Source organism: Tamandua tetradactyla, chromosome 5, assembly GCF_023851605.1.
Source record: "Tamandua tetradactyla isolate mTamTet1 chromosome 5, mTamTet1.pri, whole genome shotgun sequence".
Classification (NCBI taxonomy): Eukaryota; Metazoa; Chordata; class Mammalia; order Pilosa; family Myrmecophagidae; genus Tamandua; species Tamandua tetradactyla.
This window is the reverse complement of record NC_135331.1, coordinates 89,771,668-89,794,486: the sequence shown is the minus strand read 5'-3', so window position 1 is coordinate 89,794,486 and position 22,819 is coordinate 89,771,668. Positions and strand designations below refer to the sequence as shown.

At 50.6% G+C, this 22,819-nt stretch overlaps 1 protein-coding gene across 4 annotated transcripts; it reads left to right on the top strand.

Annotated features, from left to right (window-relative positions):
• The first annotated feature begins 1,929 nt into the window (after window positions 1-1,929).
• LEMD2 (LEM domain nuclear envelope protein 2) lies at window positions 1,930-19,132 on the top strand. 4 transcript variants are annotated; one of them, XM_077161519.1, is made up of 10 exons: window positions 2,991-4,439; window positions 7,099-7,197; window positions 7,308-7,462; window positions 7,651-7,726; window positions 11,092-11,168; window positions 12,055-12,134; window positions 13,798-13,943; window positions 14,919-15,020; window positions 15,098-15,200; window positions 18,568-19,132. In XM_077161519.1, exons 5-10 carry the CDS (start codon window positions 11,145-11,147, stop codon window positions 18,716-18,718), a joined length of 606 nt encoding a protein of 201 aa, XP_077017634.1. In that variant the 5' UTR covers window positions 2,991-4,439; window positions 7,099-7,197; window positions 7,308-7,462; window positions 7,651-7,726; window positions 11,092-11,144; the 3' UTR covers window positions 18,719-19,132. The 4 variants fall into 4 exon arrangements, with proteins under 4 accessions (XP_077017632.1, XP_077017633.1, XP_077017635.1 ...); XM_077161517.1 differs by lacking the exons at window positions 7,099-7,197; window positions 7,308-7,462 and adding an exon at window positions 1,930-2,679 and having other exon boundaries at window positions 4,399-4,439; XM_077161518.1 differs by lacking the exons at window positions 2,991-4,439; window positions 7,308-7,462 and adding an exon at window positions 2,533-2,679 and having other exon boundaries at window positions 7,099-7,193.
• The last annotated feature ends 3,687 nt before the right edge of the window (window positions 19,133-22,819 follow it).

The following is a 22,819-nucleotide window of genomic DNA, read 5'->3' as shown; positions in this document are numbered from 1 at the left end:
AGAGAGAGAGAGAGGCACATTAGACCCAGCCAGACAAGGCCATCCGTGACCGAAAGCCACCATGGAGGCAAAAGGAGCCTGGGTAACATGGAGGGCAAAAGGCCATTGCTGCAAACACGATGGGTTCCAGGCTCAAAGGAAGACAGCAGTTTCCCAGGGGAGAGGGCCATGACTCATTCAGTCTCAGCTCTGCATAGCAGCGGCAGCGTCCCTATTCAAGGAAAACTGACAAAGCCCACCCTGTGTACCACCTCTGAGGGTGGCACCAGTTCAGTACATATTTTTAAATTGCCCTGAGATCCGTTGTGATGAAATAAACCTCTACTCTGTGAAATGCTGTAACGTTAACTTTGTTTAAGCATCAGTTTCAAACCCTCTTAGAATACACAGGGCTAGTATTGACGCAGAAAGGCTCATTCTTTATATATTGAACTGCACAGCTGCAAGGAGTTGCACAAATGTTACCAACTCATTTGTCATGCAAACAGTGCTTCAGAAAGAAATAAAATACTATTATGTGGTCTATGTGTTAGGCAATCACTATATCAAATTCATGGCATTCCGTGCAAACACAGGCAGAGAAAAGGAAAACAACACTTGGTGAGAGAAATCGTGCCACATGGGAGCAGCTAAGTCGGGGGAGATGGGAGGCTAACAACAGAAGCCGGAACACACCTGGCTATAATTTTCCCAGCAATTGTGGCCAGTGTTGAATGCCCCTGTGGTAAAGCAAGTGGCAGGAATGCAAAACTCTGACAGCGGGTCCTTACCAGGGACTTAGGGAGAGCAGGAGAGGAGACTAGAGGAAAAGTAGCTGATGGGCTTGTGGGCATAGATCTCCAGGAAGATCCCTGGAAGGAGAAGACATGGAGGGGGCAGAGAACTAAATGGGAGGGAGGAAAGGCCCCAGAACCTATGAAGGGGGCAACAAATGTTTGAGAAACGGAGTTGATGAAGGACGTAGAAGGAATATAAGGAGGGGGAGGGAAGTGGCAGAAGTCTATGAATTCTAGACTTCCTTCCATTGACACCACGCTCCACGCTTCCATGGGGGTTCCCGCTAAGAGCCTTCCTGGAGCCAAATGGGCGCCCTGCGGGAGGCTCTGCACAGCACCAATGCGGCAGAAATAAGGGTTAAGTTTAAATACTGGTGAGCATATGCCAATACTGGTGAGCACATGCCAAGCACTGTTCTAAGCACCCTACAAAAATTACCCCGTCTACTCTGCAGAGCAACCTTACAAGGTGTCTAGCAAACCGGTAGAAATGTTCATTGGATAGGCTCACACATCTAATAGTACTGGGGCTGGGATTCGAAAAAGGAAACCTCACTCCGCAGTCTCTGGGGCTTCCCCTCCAAATCTCTTCCTATGCAAACCCCACTATCCAGCCACATAGCCTCCTCTGAGAAGCCAGGATGGAGCTCCCTGATGGGCCGTGTGTGTCCTACAGCAGGTGCCCGCTGGGTGCTCAACTTGGTCGGGGGGAGCCAGCCACGATCCGAGTCTCGGAGCGTGCCTGTGGTTTACTCCACCACCCAAAGAAACCGCTTCCCTGGGTGTAGAAGGGATCACACAGAGAGAGACGGAAGCTCCTGTCTCCCCACCTAGGTAGTGGCTTGTCTTTCACCATTAAGTAATTCACCCATTAAATCAACGTGACTTTACTGAGTATAGATTTAGCAATAAATACCTTGCAGTCTTACAGATGCAGTAAAGGGTAGAGGCGGAGTTGGGAAAGAAAAAAAAGAAAGAAACATACTTCTAACTATCTATGCCTGTATCAATCTACATCTATCTAGATATAGCTCGAGCTTACCAGGCCTCCGACCTTCCCAACATGGCGGCCTTGGCGACCTCCCTATCATGGCGCCGAGCCCCGCCCGCTCCGTCGCGGCCGCCAGCGGGAACAGTTCCGGGTGCAGTGAGCGCCGGGGGCGGGCGGGGGGCGGCGTCCTGGCCATGGCCGGCCAGTCGGACTTGGAATTGCGGCGGGAGCTGCAGGCCCTGGGCTTCCAGCCAGGACCCATCACCGACACCACCCGGGACGTCTACCGCAACAAGCTGCGCCGCCTGCGGGGCGAGGCCCGGCTGCGGGAGGAGACCCGGGCTCGAGGCGAGGAGCGGCTGCGGGAGGAGGCCCGGCTGCGCGAGGAGGCGCCGCCACGCGCCCGGCCTTCCGTGGCCTCTGTGCGGGCGGAGCCTTGGTTCTCCCCGCCAGCCTCAAGCTCGGCCTACGCGACCTCTGGGGCCTACGGCGATCTCCGGCCGTCTGTGGCTTCCTGGTCTGGTAGCCGCGGCCTCGTCTATCCCGCCCGCCCCGCGCAGCTCAGGCGCCGCGCTTCAGTCCGGGCCAGTTCTGAGGAGGACGAGGACCCCCGGACGCCCGACAGGGCCGCGCCGGGCCCGGGCCTCGGGGTCCGCCGCTGGTGGGCCGCATCCCCGGCCCCGGCGCGGCCGTCCTCCGCCTTCTTGGGCCCCGACCTGCGCCCGGGCCTGCGGGCGACGCGAACGGGCTCTGTTGGGGCGGCGCGAGCCCGGCCCGAGGTGGGGCGGCGGCTGGAGCGCTGCCTGTCCCGGCTTCTGTTCTGGGCCAGCCTGGGGCTGCTGCTCGTCTTCCTGGGCATCCTTTGGGTGAAGATGGGCAAGCCCGCGGCGCCGCAGGAGGCGGAGGACAACAGTACGTCCCGGGCCGGCGCAGGGGAGGGTCAAGGGGGCGTGTGTATCCGCAGGAACGACCACCAGCTCCTCCCAGCGCCAGGCCGCACCCTCCGGGACCCTGCCAGTACTCTGGCGGTCTTCTCACCTCCAGACGTACACTTCACTTCCGCCAGCAGTGGGAGTTGCGGGCCGGGTTCCTGCACCTGTAATTTCTGCCTTCACTCCCCCACCCACCCCCCCACCCCCCGTTCTCATTTTCTGCCCTAGCCATCCTTTCTAATCAACTCCCTTTCAACCACGTGCTGTAGTTACTTTTACCCCCAACTTTTGATTTTCCCTCTTTGAAAGAAAACCACACCCCCTTCGAACAGACATGTCCAGCCCCCACCCCATTTTAGTTCTTTCTCCTCTTTTGAGCTCTTGGCTCAGGCACACCATAGTGCCCACCTGAAGGCACCCTGTATTTCACAGCCCATGGAGAGGATCTGGTTGAGGTCCGTTTGCAGCACCAAAAAGGCCACGTTCTCCATTTCTTTGGACCACAGGGGCTTCATTTGTCAAAAGGAGATTATACTAGTCCTGCCTGTGAGACAGGTGTAGAACTTTTAAAGAGTTTAAACAGAGGTAAAGAAGAGGCATTATTGCTTGCAGCACCCTCATTGAGTGTTAGGAGAGGGTCCTGTGATCCAAGGACATTCCCAAGCCATGCTTCCCTTCACATTTAGTTACAGAATATGAAGTCTGCAGGATACAGTAGGTCTGGATGGCTGAGGATTTGTGTGTTTTCCTGAAAGGGATTTGCCTCTCCAGGTAATTGTAGGCTCTAGTCCAACAGGAAACAATGTGAACATCATTTCCTTTTAAATTTAAGTATAAAGTGATATTGTAGTTCACCAGCTTTTAATAATTTTTGCAAAGCATGGTGATCAATTCAGTATGACTAATACTGACTGTTCCCAGCCTTGAGCCAAGGCCACATCTTTCTATGCCTAACAAGAACAGCCAAAACAGGAAAAAGTTAAATTATGCCTTAGCTATTGAGGCAGATGGATGTTTGGGTGTATGAACAAGCCTGTGGGGACAGTGATCGCAAACTTGTGCAGATACCCAAATAATTTCTTGACTCAGAGCAGTTTATCAACCATGTGAATAGTTTATCGACCTGCTAGAGAAATTAAACAGACTCAGGAATGTCATGACACTGTACGGGTTCTGCAGCTATGCTGGTGAGATCAAAAGTATCACAGTTGAACTCACTGCTGAGATGCTTTAAATCAGCAGCTCTTGCATATATACTAAAATTTACCTGGAGTTCCCTTCCCAGGATGGGATTGATCCCCGTATAACATGTCATTGTCTGCAATTTAAAACTGTAAATTGTCTTTATGTGGTATTGTTTAAGCCTTACTCCTTGAGTTAAGCAGGGAAGACTTTTATTAACCTCGTTTTACAGATGAGGAAACACAGGTTCAGAGTGCTTAAGTGAGTTGTCCAAGATCCCATGGCTAGTCACTGTCAGATGGGATCAGGACCCATTTGTTCTCGTTATTAAGCCAGGATTGGAAAACCTTTATGTTTTTACTGTCTGCATTTTTAAAAAGTGCCTCACTTAGATGACATCTTTTCAATCCCCACCCTGTGTCAGTGATGTTTTACTTCTTCTGAATTTCGAGAGGGATCTCTTATTCCTTTCCTCAACCCAAACTTTTAATCTTTGTGTTTCTTTTCTTGGTCTCAGTGAAATTATTGCCAGTGGACTGTAAGAAAAAAGCAGATGAGGTGAGTTTTTGTTTCTCTAGCTTTTATTATTACTCCTGAGGATGTTGGCCTCCATCCCGGAGGTAAACTTCCCCAGAAAAAGATCACAATAGGATCATTTTCAGGGAGTATTTCCTGTAGTGTACCAGAACCACATCATGTTCTGTGATGTTTATGTCACGCTCAGTTGTGGCACTGAAGGAGTTCTTGAAATACAGAGAATTGTGCTCCCAAGATCCAACTCTGGGTTGTTAGAGAAACCCTCCCATCAGTTGTAGCATCAGTACTTTGATCTTCTGCCTATGTCAATCTAGGAGGATGCAGTAGGTAGTTGTTGAAGGCCCTCTCAAACTCCCTGGCTTTAGCAGGAAAGGCTGGCAATTTTTAAGCATCAGGAAGCTAAGCTCTCAATTCCATATTCTCCTCTCCAGAGCCCAGTGGTATGGCTGTGACTCTGAAATGCTGTTCTGATCTAAAACATTGGGTTGTGGGGAGTTGGGGATAGGGGATGGGCAAGGAGGCAATTGTTTTAAATACATCTTAAGTGGAATTAGCCCTTTTATTCTATGTTGAGATTTGGTTTTTGAAGCTTTAATGTTCCCTACAAATAATATTTGGGAAGGCGAGCAGCCCCATTCATTTATGAGTCATGAAAGCAGCATTAGTGAGAAGATAGGATGTGTGGTACTTGGCGATAGTCTGGGGAAGATATGAGGCAGTAAATTTTCAGATCATAAATCCTACCAGGAGGAGTTTTGTGCTGCCAGAGGGCATGACTTAGTAGTCTAATTATTAAGTGTGCAATGCCAGACCTCCCCAAGCCCTCAGTTAACAGCTCTGGAGGCTGAAAAAGGAAACGGTACATGGTCATCTTGGATGCCCCTTCACTAACCCTTACCCAAGTTAATGAGAGGTCGTCCTGGTACAGATAACAGGTTTTATTTATTTTTGGCCTCTAATGTGTTTTATTACATTCCTTTATTGCTTCCCAATTGTTGTGTAAAAACACATTCATAATAAGTTTAAGTTCCCTTTCTCATAAAAATCCCAGTTGATGATTAGAGGAAGTGGCCCAGGAAGATAGGTGACCAGAGAAGAAACTAAAATTTTGAAGACTGAAAACAAAAGCAAAGATAATTTTGTTGTAAGACTTCTCTGGTGATGCTAGTTGTGTTTGTCTTTAACTAGAAAAAAGTTCCCTGTTCTTTATTTCCTGGCCCTTCACATCTCTGAATACATCAGACCCTCTACCAGATGACAGGTGAGCTTCCTGGCACTCACCTGAGCTAGATACCTGATGGTCATGGCCTCACTTAGTGAGCCTCGGCAAGCATGGGCCAGGAACTCACGGTGTGCCCAGGAAGCAGGCTGACATTTAGCACCTGCCACCTGGGGCCACAGACCCTTGATACTTGAGGATCTTCGTGGTTCAAAGCCACATCAGAACATTGAAAGGCAGGGTCTGGGGCCATATTGCAGCCTTCCTCAGGCTGTGGTTCATAGGACACTTGGCCTTGGAGGATGAACTAGGAACAGGCAGATTGGGAAGCATTTTTGGATTTTGTGAGGCCCTGGCTGAAAATCAAATGCCTTGTATGGCTCCAGGCTCGCCCAGAACTCAGATGGGCTTTTGAGTTTCCAGATATATGATCTTTCTTTTGCCAGCCATTGATGACTCTGTGACACTGTATTTTTGTTTCTGCCTTTGTGCTGCTGAGAATGCAGGGACAGGCTGGGGGTGGGTGTGTTGTCTTAATCAGGCCGTCTCGGTTGTTTGGCACCTTCTGTCCTGTTTCCTTTTAAGTGGAATCAGCCCTGCTTTGTCTATGTGTCCATGAATTTGGAATAGTGTCAATTGTTACTGCTTTTTTTTTGGTGGTGACAGTAATAGATACTTATTGTAGAGTATTTGAAAAAGTTTTAAAAACAAAGTAAAAAATCATCCGTGCTTCTGCACCTAGAAATAATCACCACTGGCACATTTCTTTCCCATCTTTCCGGATATGTGTATTTATAGAACTGGGATCTCGATGTAAATTCAGTTACATTTACCATTTATCATCAATATTTCCTGCATCATTCAGCATTCTTTAAAAAGCCGTCTGGGTTTATAACACAATTATTAGATATTTGTGAATGTTTATAATCAAGCATGTAAAGCTTGGTTATATCACATCATACCTTGTAAAGGCCTTTAGGTCTTTTGACAACGTGAGGGGACAAATCTTAGACTCTGAGACTGTCAGCGAGATCCTCACTTTACAGTTGAGGGCAACAATTAGGCCCCAGGGAGAAAAGTGACTGGTTCCTCCTGTAACTACAGAGCCAAGCTTCTCCCGGTGACATCCCAGGGGAGGCCTAATGGTACATGGGCTGGGCTCAAAGTCTGCCATTAGTATGGGCAGTTCTGCCACTTAGGAGCTGTGGGATCTTGGGTGACTTACCTAAAGGCTCTAAGCCTCATGGTCCCCATCTGAGAAGCCAGGGTATAGTAAGGATTGTGGCCTATATTTTAACATGTGCTCATGCCTGGTGTATTGTCCACTCTCAGCACAGAGCAAATTGTTTTTTCTTAATATTCTAAATCCAGCAAGGTGCTTTCAATTCTGTTGCAGGTACCAGAAGAATAGGCATGCGTCTATTCCTATTTTCTCATACAAATGAGTTTTTCCCCCTACAGTTTCAAGATTTGTACTTTCCATCTCCGGGCGAATCCAGTTTAAGGTTAAACATTTGCAGCAGATAATCAAGAAGCAGATAATCCACAATCCACAGGCAGGTTGTAGTTGGAAGGGAAGGGCCCGAGAGGGAGGCAAATCATTGACGCTCTGCCCTGTCCCTCCATGCTTAGCAAGCTCTAACATGCATGTACTCTTCCCTCCAAGGAAGCTGGGCTACTACGTTTATCCCCAACCATGTCATACCTACTCCATGACCCTGTTTCATGGCTTTTATTCCAATAAGAACTGTGGGACAGAGACCAGGAGCCTCCAGGAAGACAGACCCTTGCTTACTGGGGCTGCTTTCAGTGTTCTCCTTTTACGGTATTCCTTTTCAATCAGTTAACCCAATGTTTATCAACCTTCTCCTGAGACTTTGGAGAATTCAGTTTTATTTTATTTTTTAAGTATGAAATATTCCTTGCTGCTCAGTACTTGACAGCATGGCCGTGTAAAATTTACTCACAGAACAAACACTATCCCTGTCCTTGCTGATCATTTGTCCTTTTCAGTTCTGTCAGGCCAAGCAGAAGGCAGCCTTGCTGGAGCTGCTACACGAACTTTACAACTTCCTGGCCATCCAAGCTGGTGAGTATATCACAAGAGGCCCAAGATTCCTCACTAGCAGGCAGTGGGCTGTTGCTCCAAATCAACCAGACTGCAGCTAGCTGGCAGGCACCTGAAACACTGCAGTTGTGTCCCAGAAGACATGCTCAGAAACCAAATCTTGCCTTCCCCACTTGCCCACTCAGACACATCTTTTTTCAAACCTTGTGCTTAAGCAAAAAAACACATTTGATTCTCATTGACCTCTTTCAAAGTTCTAGGGGTTGCAGAGGGCTTTCACAAATGTTCTCCCAAAGCCATACTGAGCTTTGGGAGTTGCATCTTAGCATTGGAAGGAGCCAGGTCCTGAGGCCTTCTCAGAGTCTATCCTCTGACCTGGAGTGCTGGCCTGAACCAAATGGTCAGTGAGACTGGTAGAGAGGCCTGTGTAGGTGGCGCCTGGTCTACATGGCAGGCTGAGCACACCACCAGGACCCTGGTATCACAGAGGAGTGTGGTCCTTGATCTTAGCCCAGGGCTAAGGCGGCACTGCCCAGGCCAGTGTCCGGTGAAGAGGTCCAGGAGCCTGTGGTCTGCTTTGGTGTAGCACTGGGCCCCCCTGGCTTCTGGCCCTCTTCTCCCCCTTCTGGCTGCCGGACTTCAGACAAATCTACCTTCTCAGGTCCTCGGTTTCCGCATCTGATGAGTGAAGCCAATGATCTCGAATCTCTCTTTCTTTAAAAAATGAAGTCAAGTATGGTACTCGAGAGAAGGGCATTCACAAACCACTGCCGTGAAATATACCTAAAAACACATTCATCCAGAAGTGTCCCCTCCTATATTTCTTGGCAAACTCGTTATTGGAGGCCCATGATGTTACCTGCATTATTGTGTCCCCCTACATACCTGGCATTTGGAACCTCTCAAAAACACCTGCTGACTGTATGGATGAATGTCCAAGGCTTGTGCCTCAGATTAAGTAGACTTGCGCAGGAACCAGACAGAGCTGTTCACTCTTAATGAATGTTCAAGAGGGGCCTCTTATGTGGGGCCAGAGGGCCAGCCTTAGGCTTGTGGGGCCAACCCTTTTTTTAAGGTTGTCACTGGGAAGACAAGGCCAGGTAGGACCCTTAGTCCTCATTTTGTGGGCATCATCTCTGTCACCTCCTCCCTCCTGTTAGGAGACTCTGTGTGGACAGGGAGGCATCTGTGAGTACCTTGGAGAAAAGGTAGAAGTTTAGGTAACTGTTCACAGTATAATGGGCATCATTTCTCATTGTGGCCCAGGAGCTTGGGATTGAAATTCTAGCCTAAGAGAGTATTCCAGACTTTTGCTACTCAAAGTGTAATCCAAGGACAGCAGCATCAGCCTCACTTTATTGGAATTGCAGACTCTGGGTCCCGTTCCAAACTTAAAATCAGGATCTGCATTTTAACAAGATATCCAGGAGACGCTCACATACCCTAAAGTGTGAGAGGCTCTGCTTGAAACTGTGGGTCCTAGTGGACATTTCTCCTTCCATCCTGCCTTCCATATGTTGCCCTGGCTTGTGCCATTGAGGAGCTTGGCCCCACTGCCCTCTTGACAGGCCTGGCAGAGGGCAGCCCTGAGAGTGGACCTTCCTGAAACAGGCAGATGAGGGGGAAGACGACCCTCCTCTAGGCCTATTCCTCCCCATCCCTACCCCACATTGGATATTGGCTGTGAGCAGGGCACAGTGCTGGCCCTTGGAGGATAGGCAGTGAGTCTGCTGGGGATCCTTTCCATAGTCTGCTTGTAGTCTAGTAGAAAAACAGGCCACTAACCTCTCTGAACACTAAGTAGGTCATATAAAATACAATTGGGTGAGAACAAGAGGCCAGAAGTTCTTGGGAATTATCAGGAAGTCACAGTGCCTTTTAGCTGGAGCAGTTGAGAAAGTATCTTGTGGGAGGTGACACATGAGCCATGCCATAAAGCCTAGATGGGATTGGTTAGGGGAAAGATTGCAGACCGAAGAGGCAGGGCATGATAGGGTCAGGAATATGAAGCAGCTGGCTTCGTTGGGGAAGGAGGAAAAAGCCATTTGGTAAGGTCAGTTGACTGCATTATGGAAAACTGGATATCAGGCTACTGGTGCTCAATCTGACAGCAAGGGCTAGGAAGGCTTTAGGGGAGGCTGGGAAGGCAGGGGAGTAAAGCACTGAGAGCCACACAGCAGGAGGGTGAAAGTGGCAGCAGCTTGAGTAGTATGCAGTTTTTGCAGAATATTATTTTAAAGCTTCATTGGCAAACGTGAATTAGAAGAGGAAGACACAAACTAGGTGGCTGTCACAGTGGTCCAGGCAGGCCTGCCTAAAAAGCAGAGATGGTCTGGGTGGGAGCAGGAGGGCAGGGGTAGTCAACTTGGTCTCAGGGACCTGAAACGTCATGATCAACTTAAAAGTGAGGGGATTTGGCTTGGGGGAGCTCCTCTTCATTCTCAAGATTTTTAAATAAAGCCTTCCTCTATACCCCCTCCCCTTGCCCCATGACACATGCAGAGATTGGCCATCCGAAGCCTCCCAGGCTGTGTCAGGTTGAACCCAGTCAGGCCATGTGTGAGGATACCAGATCTTGTACGTGCCCAGCCTCCAGCAGAACATAGCTGCCATCCCTGCTCTCAAGGAGTCTAGCTGACCCACAGGAAGCAGCCCACAACAGAGTGTGCAATTGGAACCAAGGGCTGTGACAGACCACCAAGTTTGAAGCAATTTGACCAAAGGAGAGGGTCCCATGGAGGCGGGCTGGGCCTAGAAGCCTGGGCAGGACCAAGGGGGAAGCCCTGAGCTACATCCCAGGGAGGACTAGCCGCCAAGGGGCTCAGAAGACTCAGAGAAGTTTGAGGAGTGCCATGCCAAGGCGTCTTTGACCAGCACATTGACCCTCCCTTCCTCCAGGGGGACATCGTAGACATCCCTCCTCAGGACCCCTGAAAGCAGTAGGCCTGGCATCCAGGTCCCCTGCCAGTCATGAGTCACCATCCCTGTGGTGGCCTTGGCCTCCCTGCATTTGTTTTTTCCCAGGTTGTGATTATTTATAGTACCATTCCAGTACCTTCTGAAGCTATCTGTCTGATCCTTTCAGGGATCAATTGCAAACAGATCTTGGTATTGGGTAGCTTTTTAGTCATTTAATGCAAATAGCTGCACTGCTTTGCAGGTCAGGTTTTAATGATCTGGAATCGATCCAAGCTAAGTGGCTTTTGATCTTGCTGCAGAGTGAAGATGCCCCACAGATGCCGGGGGAGCCACCAGTCCACATGCTCCTTATTAGAGCTGATGGCTTGATTCTTGCTGCATTTTTAAGTCTGTTTCAGAGTAATTTTTTTTCACCTCTTCTTTGTGTTTGAATGTGAATGTGTGCATGTGTGTGTTTTTTCTCCTAGGTAATTTCGAGTGTGGAAATCCGGAGAAGCTAAAAAGCAAATGTATTCCTGTTATGGAAGCCCAGGAACATATAGCAGTAAGTAGGCTGCAGTATTTATCTGTTCCCAGGAGGTCTTGGTGCTTTTATATTGATCTTTCAAGCCCTGCTGTTTTTTTCCCTTCTTCGTTTTGTTTGGCTTTTTGGATTTTTTAACTTTTTTTTTTACTTAGTCAAGTATTAGGTGCCCTTAAGTTAAGGCAGCCATTGGGGTGACGGGGACCTAGAGCCGGGCCTGCTGTGTGTGTTGGTGGCTCACAGCTGACCTGCTGCTCCTTTCCCAGCTGGCATGGGCTGCTATACTGCCCCTTCTGTAAGCTGCCTGTTACTTACTCCTCCTTTAGTTTGTTTTTCTCACTTCAGCGGCTCTGAGGATACACATTTAACCTGGTCCATTCTCTTCTCATAGGACTGCTGCAAGGGCCACTCAGGGTCCATTTGGCTTTCCAAATGGCCTGGGGATGATAGGATTCTGGAGTTTGGGAGCTGGCAGGGACCTTAGGGGTCATGTAATTCAGTTCTCATTTTATAGATGAGGAAACTGAGGCTGAGGATGGGAAGGGACTTGCCCAAGGCCTCATAGCTGGAACCTGCAGCCAGGCCCCGTGGCCTGACCCGGGCTCTCCTTTTCATTGTTCCCCAAGATGAACTGCCAGCTCTCTGACATAATGCTCTACTTCTTGAGAAAATGATTTTCTTTTGACCTCCACAAACCTGCATTGTTTTCATCTGTGTGCTTCTGCATAGCCTCTTCCTTTGCTTTCATCAGTTCCACATTTCTTTCCTACCAGTTTGCTGTGCATTTAGCAGAACAGGGCTTTGGGGTTTGCAGAGGCCATGGGAGAGGGCTTCCTTAACACAGCAGCAGAATGGTGTTCCAACTGCTCACCCAGATGCAGCACTAATCTCACGACCCCTCCCACAGAATGCTACTGGCAGTGACTTGGCCAAGTTTGAAGCTGCACTGACCTGGATACTGAGCAGTAACAAGGACGTGGGCATCTGGTGAGTGTGGGCAGGGCATCCCCAGGTGGCAAGACAGCCGTGGGCACATATGGTCACTGTCCCTGGCCATCATTTGACTCCTTTGTTCCAACAAAAGCTTTTCAGGTTTGAAGTTAGAGGGTGGTTCTCAAAGCTGAGTCACTGTAGCCTAGCTTTGGAATCTGGCAATGGAAGGAAGAAGCATTAGGAATGTTATTAAAGGAGCAGTTGTAAGTTGAGGCACAAGATCCTGGTGTTAGGATATTAGCCTAGTGTTCAAGTTAAATCCCGTTTCAAGTAACTCAATCTGTGCTGTTTTAATTCATCAGCCCCAGGTGGTTTGCTGGAGAAGGCATTTTCTGCACTTCTTCCCCTCAGGTACTAGTTTTCATTTGGAGATGAATTGATGCTGTATATTGGTTTTACTCAATATGAAAATTGCAAAAGGCAATTCTGGATTTTATTCTATTACTAGTGAGCACTATTAGCCAAGATAGCAAGCCCTTTCACTCTCCCCAAAAGGCTGGAGCTGGCTGCTCGGCACAGGGTAAAGCACACACCAGCCCATTGGCCAGATGCCTCAAGAGTTCCTCCTGCTGGGAAAACTGTTGCCATGTCACCCCTTCCCATTTCTCAGTGTTTGTCAGGATCTCTGTTGAAGTTACAGCTTCTGACATTAAAACACACTCTGGGGTTTTGTTCTCTGCCTCTTTAATCCACCCAAATTAGTAATTCCATCAGCAGTGCATCCAGCAGGAGCCCCTCGGGTGGCTCAGCCTAAAGCTTGATAACTGGATGCGTAGCACGATTAAAATACGTCAGCTTAAAAAAATAATAATAAAGCTTCCCTGAGTGGCTGGTGATTTTCCTGTGTGTTAGAAAAGGCAGAGGAGCATAGGGATTTCATCTTCAATGGCGTTCACTGAAGCTGTCAACACAGAAGAGTGATGACATTTGCCTTTTCATATCTGAGAAGGCAGCCTGGATGGCAGCTGAGCCCATCTCACATGGCCAGCGTGAAAGGGGGTCGTAAGAAATTGGGACGGTCCAGGGGCAGCCTCCAGAGGATGCTAAGTGTTGCCCCTGGTCACTTTGCTGGAAGAAGGCGTGGGTATTTGTGTCCCTGCGCATCCGTATGTCCCTCGCTGGGGGCTGGGGGAAGGTATAGGCAGGGGTCTGGCGTTGGAGAGTCTGGCAGTTTTCATTCCCCATGAACCTTGCAGATGCCCCATGATCTTTACACTTAAACAGCTTATATGCCTCCTTGTCACGGAGGGAAAGCACAACCTCCCAGATTCTGTCTTTCAGTCCCTGCCATGCAATTGCAAAGTCAGTGATTCAGTAAACATTTCCATTTCTCTAGGCTGGGAGGTGGGAATCCAATTTATGGTTTAATCTTCTGCACGCTGAGAGGGGCTGTCAAAGACCTGACAGAGGGGTACGTTGCTTTAGCAGTAGGGGTTCAAGCCTGCTGCCGTCTTTAAAGCTTTATTCTTCCTAAGTAGCCAACGTGGGAAATTTCTGGAAAGAGTGCAAGCAAGATACCAAACCTATTTTATAAGCAAGTGGAGACCTCAAATCACCCCCCCCCACCTCTCCCTTCGCCACCTCCTGTTTAAATGGGGCTTATTCAGTAGCTTCTCAGAGCTTTTGTACATCTCTGAGACCCTGTGTCCTGTTTCAGGTTGAAAGGTGAAGACCCGTCTGAGTTGGTGACGACTGTGGACAAAGTGGTCTGTCTGGAATCTGCCCGTCCCCGCATGGGTGTCGGCTGCCGCCTGAGCCGCGCCCTGCTCACTGCCATCACTAACGTGCTCATTTTCTTCTGGTGTAAGTCCTTGGCCCCGCTTTCCTCCTTCCCCCTCGCCTCAGGGCTACGTGCACACAGCGCCTCCTGGGAGCCCAGCTCAGCCATAGTCCTGGGCATGAGTGATGAGTTATAGAAATCCCAGGCCCAAAGAGTTCATTTCTGTCTCGTGAACCTGAGGTCTGCCTAATAAAACAGAGGAGATGAACAAGTCAGCCTCTGCCCTGGATTGTCTTTACCTTTGGAGATTGGTGTCAGGAGCATGAGGATGACAAGAAAATGTCCTTGATTCAGGGCAGAGGACCTTCAGCTTCCTGACGAGGCAGCCAGGCTCAGGCCAGAGCTGGGTGTTGCCCTTTCCAGCTGCTCTGCTGGGATTTCTTTGTGCAGATAGCGCCAAGGAGGAGGCATGGAGTCGGGGAAAGAAGGGTGGTGTTCTAATTCTACCCCCTGAAAAATGTAAACATCTCCTGGGAAGCTACGGATGCCTTGATCAAAGAAGGAAGGACCCAGGTGGCTGAGCTGAAAAGAAGAGTACAGGTCTTGGCACCCAACATCAGGAGCCACCTTTGAGCAGGGACCTCGGGGTGTCTCTGAAAGCAAAAGGCCTAGTGACAGAAACCGCCAGCTCTCCAGAGAGAGCTGGAGTTACAAATCACCAGCCCCTCTCCTGTGCCATCAGGCATAGAAGTCATTATCGGCAGCAGCATCTCCGAGTGTATGTGTATGTATGAAGCAGCTATGGAGGAGATGAAAGCCCCAGCATGAGGTTGGGAGGAACAGGCATCTGGGTGACAGGAGGCGGATCATCACATAAGAGCTTGCCTCTCTTTGTATTTCTGCACCCTTTCTTCTTGTATGCTAGCCCTAGGCCTAACACATAGTAGGTGCTCAAAGCCCATTGTTGGAAATCACCACAGCCTCTCACAGTGAGACCTACAGTGTGTCAGAACAGCCAGAGGAGTATAGTGGATCAATGGTGTTTTATTCTCAACCAGGCTTGGCTTTTTTGTGGGGACTCCTGATTCTCCTGAAATACCGGTGGCGGAAGTTGGAAGAAGAGGAGCAGGCCATGTATGAGATGGTGAAGAAGATTATAGGTGTGTGGCCTCTGGGGAAAGGGCTGCCCAAGACCAGCCAGAAGATCCTGGCCCTAAACACTGTCTCCTTCCTGCAGATGTGGTCCAGGACCATTATGTGGACTGGGAGCAGGACATGGAGCGCTACCCGTACGTGGGCATCCTGCATGTCCGTGACACCCTGATCCCTCCCCAGAGCCGGTGAGTCCTCCCGTTGCCAGGGTTGGGGGGCGGGTGGGTGTGCAGTGAGGCCAGACCGGACCCCACTGAGCTCTACAAGCGGCATCCCAAAGCCTTGTGTCAGTCTCCAGCTGAGGGCAACTCAGACCCCAGGATCCCAAGTGGGGCTGTTGTTCATACTTCCAACTCCTCCAGACAAGCGTGGCTGTCTAGGGCGGGAGAAGTTAGACAAGATGTATAAAAGCATGGGCCCATTCGTCTGCAGAAACAATAACTCTCTTAGCATTGATATTGGTTGGGATGCTTTGGCTGCAAGTAACAAGAACCTACATATGTAGTTTATACACACACACACAGCTGGCTTAAGCGGTAAAGGATCAGGGATAGCTTCATGTAAGTGGAACTCTAGAATTGTCTGGGCTGTAGGCCCAGACCAGTTAGTTCTGCAGCTCCATTTCTGTGTGATTACTGAGATGCTGCCCTCTTCCGTGGATGTTGTCGGCTTGAGTCCCTCACGGTCACAAGATGGTGGCAGTGGCAGCTGGAGCAACATCTGCCACATTACAGCCAGCAGGGGAGAAGTGGGCTTCCTGTTGCTCTCTCAGGAGCAAGAGAAGAAATTCCCAGAGCCTCTGGCGGCATACTCCTTAGGCTCTATTGGCCAGAATCAGATACTGTCTCTTTGTGACTCAGTCACTGACAAGTGGAGAGGATTGTTTTTCAAACTTTTAGCATGACCCAAAGTCAGAAACAAAATATCACAGTGCAGTTCCTACACTCAACACACACACATACACATAGCTGAAAGCAAAGTCTCACAGTGGTAGATGGGGTCAGCCATGCACAACTCCAGGAGCACCTTCCACATGGGCTGGGAGTGCTAGAGCTGGGCACTGGGGCTCAGGGGTTGGGTCCCAGACAAAAGCAAGGAGGGTAGTGGTGCACAGTCTCAGTAGGCAGCAACAAGGCAGTGTCAGCACAGATGGTACCGAGAACTCACACTGCCGGGCACCTGCTGGAGCCAGGTACCACTCTGAGCTCTTCCCAGGTAATACTCTGAGCTCTCTCCAGGTGCAAGCTGGCTCACTTGATCCTCACTGTGGCACCTTGAGGCAAGAACTGTGAGTACCCTCATTTTACAGATGAAGAAACTGAGGCCCAAAGCAATTAAGATACTTGCTCTGAGGCCCACAACTAGTGGCATTTCTGTGCATTCACCACTAAGCTCTGCTGTCGACCTCACCCCTTCCTGTGTAACCTGTGAAATTGGAAGAGTAGAACATTTAAGGGCCCACTTTAAATATGAAGATGCTTAATCACTGTCAGACCCACTCCACCCCCTGGAAAGGTGGCGACCAGGAAGCTTAGAGAGAGTCAGTTTGACAGTGGTGTGGCTCTTGTTCACTCTGATGAGTGTTTGCTGTTGACCTCCAGCGTGAGGTGGTCACACACCCCTCCAGATTCCTGGGGAAGGCCACTGGTGTATGCAAACTCCCCGCTGTGCCGCTCAGTCACTGTGTGTCCATGGACAACTTAATCTGTCTGAGCCTCAGTTTCCCATCCATAAAGCAGATAATATCAGTGCCTTGTAGAGGATTGAGGTTGTACATTCATTCACTTAACAAATGTATATTGAGCACCCTGCTGGAGTGTTTGTGCTGTGGAGAGGGACATGAAAATGTGTGGTGTCAGGTGGTGACCAGTCCTAAGGGACAGGGGCACAGGGAGTGTCGGGGAGATGGCTGGCTGCACAGCTCTTCAGCTTCAGTGCCTAGCTCATGAGCACTTATTAAAGGGAGCCATCACCTTTGGGCTAAAATTTCATCCAATGCACACAGTTACTTGCGTAAGAATATGAAATAGCACTGAGTTTGTCTGGGGCCTGAGTCCACCCCTCAACTCCTGTGAGTGAGCACAGATGAGAGCTGCCTCTAGTCGGTTTGTGGCTGTTCCCCAGGGTGGGGGTGGCTGGTCAGAGGGCCCAAGCCCTATTGGTGAGCCCCGGGTAACTTGCACTCTATTGACCGCTGTATTTCCGGTGTGGGTTTACTTAGTCCTTAGACTTTTGATTCATCTCCTAAGCCAGCCAGCCAGTCCAGGCCAAGCTCTTGGCACTTAATGACATGTTAGCTACATTGTCAGCTCTGCGTGGGTACACCCAGACGTGCCCTGTAGATGAGGGCCTGTTTGTGAGAGATTGAGAGAGAGTTGAAGAGCCTGTTTAGTGAGAAAAGCAGGGGACCTGATGAGAGCATCCTGGCTCCAGGCAGGCTTGTTCATTACCTGTTAATGGGCAGCCAGGAAGAAAGAGCTGGGGGTGAGAACCTGGCCCCACACAGTGCTGACTGCCTTATCCTTGAGGACCAGGCAGGAGGAGTCGGCGTTTTCTGAGCTCAGTCCCCAGAGTGTGTCACTTTGGCCAGCTCAGCTGCATGGGGACTGCTAACCAGGCTGTTGGACTTGGTTGGTGGCAGGGCCTTACCCCAGTGAAGAAAATCCTTATGTCTCCCATTTCCCTGCCCCCAATCTGACCACCCAACTCAGGACTCATCTCCATTTGTCCTTTCCTGGGGTGAACCTTCCTGCTCCCACGTATTTGTTCTCTGTTTACCCAAGGGGCCAAAGGGCTGTGGTATAGAGTGCTGAGGAAAGACTGGGGTTATGCATTGATGCTAGAGCTCATCATAGGAGGAAGTCAAAACCACCCTCCCCCCACCCGCCTGGAATCTTCCTGTCTGGTCTGAAAGGGGATAAGTGGAGGGAGGTGATGTCTGAAGGAGTGTAAGCCCTGGGGAACCAGCAGAGGAGGTACTGTGGCCGTTGATCTGAAGCCAGGCCAGCCTTCGGGGAAGGGCCCTGCCAGGTGGTTTTGATACCGAGAGTGATATCAGCTCCTCGACCTCCCTGGTCAGGCGATCTGCTCATCCCCAGCCTGAAGTGCTGTGGAATTTGGACTCAGTAGCCCAGTGGCCACTCCTTAATTAGCCCACATGAGGCATTAAAATGCAGCCAGCACTGGTAGCATGGCCCTCCCTGTGAGGGCTGCTGCAAGAAACGGGTCCCAGCGAGAGTTGGCAAACCCCAGCATGGCCCCATTACACTTGAAATCCGGGAGGTGGCTCTACACTGCTTTCCCTTTAATTGAAAGTTTGGGGGCAGAGAAGGTGGAGGAACCATTTCTCTCTGGCCCAAGAAATATCTCTGCTCTGTAGGAGTCCTGTTAGTGCCTAACAGCTTCCCATCCCCTAAGTAAATTCCATCTGGATCTTGGAGCTTTGTTTCCCCTATACAAGAAGGGCATCCTCTGGCCAGCTTGCCTTTCTGTAGTGCAGGGCACAACTGGGGAGGGCGTGACTCACCCTGCTGAGCCCAACCCTTTTCCTTGCAGGAGGCGCATGAAACGGGTCTGGGACCGAGCCGTGGAGTTCCTGGCCTCCAATGAATCCCGGATCCAGACAGAGTCCCACCGTGTGGCTGGAGAAGATATGCTGGTGTGGAGATGGACTAAGCCCTCTTCCTTCTCCGACTCAGAGCGATAAGCCCTGGGCAGGGTCCTATTCCCAGTCAGCCTGTCTTGGGACAGCCAACTCCAGCTGTGCAAGGGGTCACCAGACTTGCCGGTGCTGAATTCACACTTGCCTTGACTTTTCCCCCCGCCTCGCAACACTGATTCCAAAGGTCCCTCTCTGTAAGACTTTTTTCAGAGGAGATTAGCTGTATGAAAATGTGGGCTTCCTTTAAGAACAGAGAAGAGAAGCCAGAGACCAGTCAGGGAGCTTATCCCTACATTGGTTCAATTCTCTCTGTCCCATTTTTCTGGCAGAAAGGGAGAATGGTTTCTTTTTCACAAATAGAAAGATAAAATAGCAGCCACTGTAAAACCCTGCAGAGAAAGTCTAAGGTTAGGTGAGCTGAAGCTTGTCCACAGCTAGCCTTTCCACTCAGCCTGGGAGGTGGGTCTTGTGCCTGTGGGAGGTGGGTCGTGGGATGGCAGATTAGGGCAGCAGGGGAATAGGGTAGCAGCTTGGTTTATGTGCCTTCAGTTGGTCTTACCTGGGAGCTCTAGGGTGAGGGGAGAAAACCTATCCTCTGGCTGGACAGCTCCTCTTTTACCCTGAAGGGAGAAGATGCTAAAAATTAGAAAAGTGATTCTAGGAGAACTACCTAGAAACACAGGGCCCTTGGGTCAAGAAGAGTGAGCTGCAGTGTGGCCTCCTGGGAAAAGCCTGGAATAGAGTCAGCCGCCAAGAGTGAAGAGGAGAGCCAGGGCTGTCACACAGCCACCGTCTCTACGGCCCCACGCCCCAAGGCAGCTTCCCAAGGGTGGGCTCTCTTCGGTGGTACTTCTCAGGCATCACAATTTGAGACCAAATCTGCCGCCCTGGGCTTTGCATCTGGCCAAAGTGCTGGTTCCTGGGCCCTGGGAATCTCATCAGGGTTTAGAACTTCGCACTTCCAGTGTGCATAGATCAACTTGTTTTATAGCAACCAACAGTCTCTCTTCCAGGGTTGTTTAACAAGAATTCCCTGCACTGGGCTTCTGTACCACTTGCTGCCCCGGGCGGGCATGGTAGCACCACCCCCCCCCCCCCCAGCCATGCGAGAGTGGTGCTCGCCCACACCGCAGACCTTCATTTTTGTCTTCCGTCAGCTCATCAGCCCACGTCTATGCGGGAGGCAGACTCCAGAAACAGACCGGTGGGGGGCCTTATTAGTTAAGTACGAGACAGCCTCTCCAATGGAGTCTCTTCCCCATATGTTCTCATCTGCGGCAGGAGATGGGGGACAAACAAAGGAGACACAACAGCTGCCTCCAGAAGACATTAACCACCCCTTTCTGGTCTTATTGGTATTTTTTGTTTCCTTAATAAAGCGCCAGTCTCCCTCATTTGAGCAATACTCTCGTTTCCTCTGATGTCTGGATGATCGGCAGGGCTGGCATCTAAGCATCAGCCCTGTGGTGCAGAAATGTCCTCATAATCAGACTCCAGCCAGAAGAATAAGAAGCATGGAAACAGGCTTCGGCATTGGGGTTGAAACTGTTGGATGAATAAACTATTTATTAAAAATGGATGTGTTTCTCATCTGTGGTTCCTTCCCTTTTCCCCCAAAGCAATGTATGAGGAATGACAATGTGTGAAGTTATTGAGCACTGGCCTGGGAGAGGTTATCTGGAAGGGAAGGCGGGAATGGCCTGAGCAGGAGCTGGCGGGGGGGATGAGAGAGGTCCAGTGCCTCCCACCTCGGGCCTCAGTTTCCATACCTATCTCAGGGTGTGAGAATTGGAACTCTTGGTACCTACCTGGTCCCCAGTGGAGAGTGAGAAGTAGGGGTTAATAGAGCCTTTGCTTTGGCCCCGTTTCTGTGTCCATGCAAGGCCCTGAGACTCCCTCAGGGTGCTCAGCACCAAGCTCTGGGAGGGAAGGAATGAAGGACAGGGTGAGGGCAGGGCTCTTCAGCTGTTGTGTCCCTCCAGGCATCAGACTTACCTCCTCCCAGCTTCAACCACTGGGGAGACAGTAAAGGACCCAGCCACCCCCTCCTGGTCACCATGTACGCTGGAGTGCCTATGGGGGCCACCTCCCCTGCAGGGACAGGCATAACTTCACAGGAGGAAGTTTTCTGAGTGTGCTGCCGGCATCCCACAGCTCCACCACCACCACCTGGGAAAACTGGGGGAAGGTGCGTCGGGAGCATCGTAGGCCTTTGGGATTGGCACAGAATCCAGTGAGGGCCTCCTTCCAGCAGGGGTCCCAGAAAGAAGGCAGCTCTCTGAGCTACCAGGCGGCTGCCACCACCCTGCCGTGCCCATAGGGTTTGTGTCCTATCCATACTGGGCCCCACTGGAGGGGTGACGGATGTGTGAGCACCATCCAGCCTGTCCTTTCCCATCAGCTGGAAACAGCCAAAGGACCCAGAGACACAGCCCAGAAAAGGCTGAGTCCATCTTTCCGTTTTCTGCTTTTCAGTGAAAGATTTCACTTCTGCAGTGTTTTGTCTTAAGCTGGGAAGGGAGCTAATGCAGGGCTCTAATTCTGTGAAGCCATTTGGAAAGCGGAAAGCGAGATCAAAATAAACTAACAAAAGGCCCCCACCAGCCGGGCTCCTTCCTTTATGGTACACAGAGCGCTGGGCACAAAGGCCCCGAGGCGCGTCCTCGGCCTCACTCCATGCTGCAGACATTTCTGATCCTGCTTTTCAGGCTTCTCAGCTTTGAAGGGCCATGTCTCACTTTCAAACAGCTTTTATTTCACAAGGGACAGTGGTATCTGCCCAAGGACGGGGTCCGAGGGCATCTTTGGACGGAAGCCGTAGTGAAGTTTCTGCTGCTCTTCCCGAATCCCTTTCAAGTGCTCTCTGGGGCCACAGACCTGTCTCCTTGGTGACAAACAGTCCTCCCGGACCTCGGTGGGCACCGATAAAAGAACTCTGAGGGGATGAGGGAGGGAGAGGCTGTACCCCACAAATCTCAGCCTCGGATATCCATCCAGGAGCTCTGGGCCACCTCTGGAGTCTCCGCTCAGGAGAAAGGTAAACACGGCCATTTGTCACTGACTTATCATAAGAACTGTGGTAGCAGCTGTTCCCCCTTAATTAATACACCATCGACTTTGAGCCTCCAAAAGAAATCCCTTCGTTGAGGCAAGTAAGTGAACTCAAATCCATTATCCTGTCGGCCTCCCCCAGATGGAAGGAGCAGGGGAGCAGTTACACAGTAAGTCACCCCGACTGTCCTAGAACAGCCTGGGGGGGTGGTGGAGGGAGGCAGGTCAGCTTCTCCACCCCACCTCCATGCCCCCACCCCCACCCCATCTTCAGAAAAAGCTCTAGAGACAAGGAGAGAATCTGGACATAGGGCCCCTCCACGTGCCAGGGAGAAGAGAGGCAGAAGGGGACCAGGGAGGCTGGCCATACACCCCCTCCCCAGGGGCACCCTGCCTCCTGGCGATACAATTGGCTGGGAAACTTGGGCAAATCGCGCTACCTCCGTAGGAGGGAGAGCAGTTCAGAAAGGAATGATCAAATTAGCCAACATGTGATAGCATTATAACAAATTAGACTGTCCTAAGTGCTCAGCAAGTCCTTACAACAACGCCATGGGGTCGGGGCTGTGGTTACCCCTTTATAGGGCTGAGAAAACTGAGGTACAGGGAGGTCTTACCTGTAGCAGAGGTGGAGTCTGAACCCAGACAGCCTGGCTCCAGACTGTTGTCAACCCATCCCTCCTCCCCTCCTCTAAAGAAAGCAGGGGAAGCCATGCTCAGATTAGTTGTGCTACTGCAGATTTGCCAGAACAGATAAAATGATTTTGCACCAAAGGAAAAGCCAAGATTTCACAGAGGCTTCTGGGGGCTGGGAGTAGGGCACCGTGACCTGCACCGTATTCCTTGGTTCTTCTAACGTCATCGGCTGCTCCCCTGGGTCCGCTCCACGCTGTCACAGCAGGCGCACCTCTGCCTGAGAGCCTCTGCGTGTGCTGCCTGCCCGGCGGCTTTGCTTCCCCCTCTGACATCCCTCTCCTGCCCGTCTTGCTCCAGCATCACCTGCCAGCATCACTTCCCCCCGCCTGTTTGAAGTTTCAACTGCACCTCCACCCCCACCGCACCCAACCCCTGCCCGACATCCTCTGAGGCCCGGCC

Excerpts from the sequence above, each read along its gene's own strand:
- LEMD2 (XM_077161517.1), top strand. The coding sequence starts at position 1,962 with ATGGCCGGCCAGTCGGACTTGGAATTGCGGCGGGAGCTGCAGGCCCTG. Across the intron at positions 2,680-4,398 it reads GCAGGAGGCGGAGGACAACA|TGAAATTATTGCCAGTGGAC; the intron begins GTACGTCCCGGG and ends TCTTGGTCTCAG. Across the intron at positions 15,201-18,567 it reads CTGATCCCTCCCCAGAGCCG|GAGGCGCATGAAACGGGTCT; the intron begins GTGAGTCCTCCC and ends TTTTCCTTGCAG.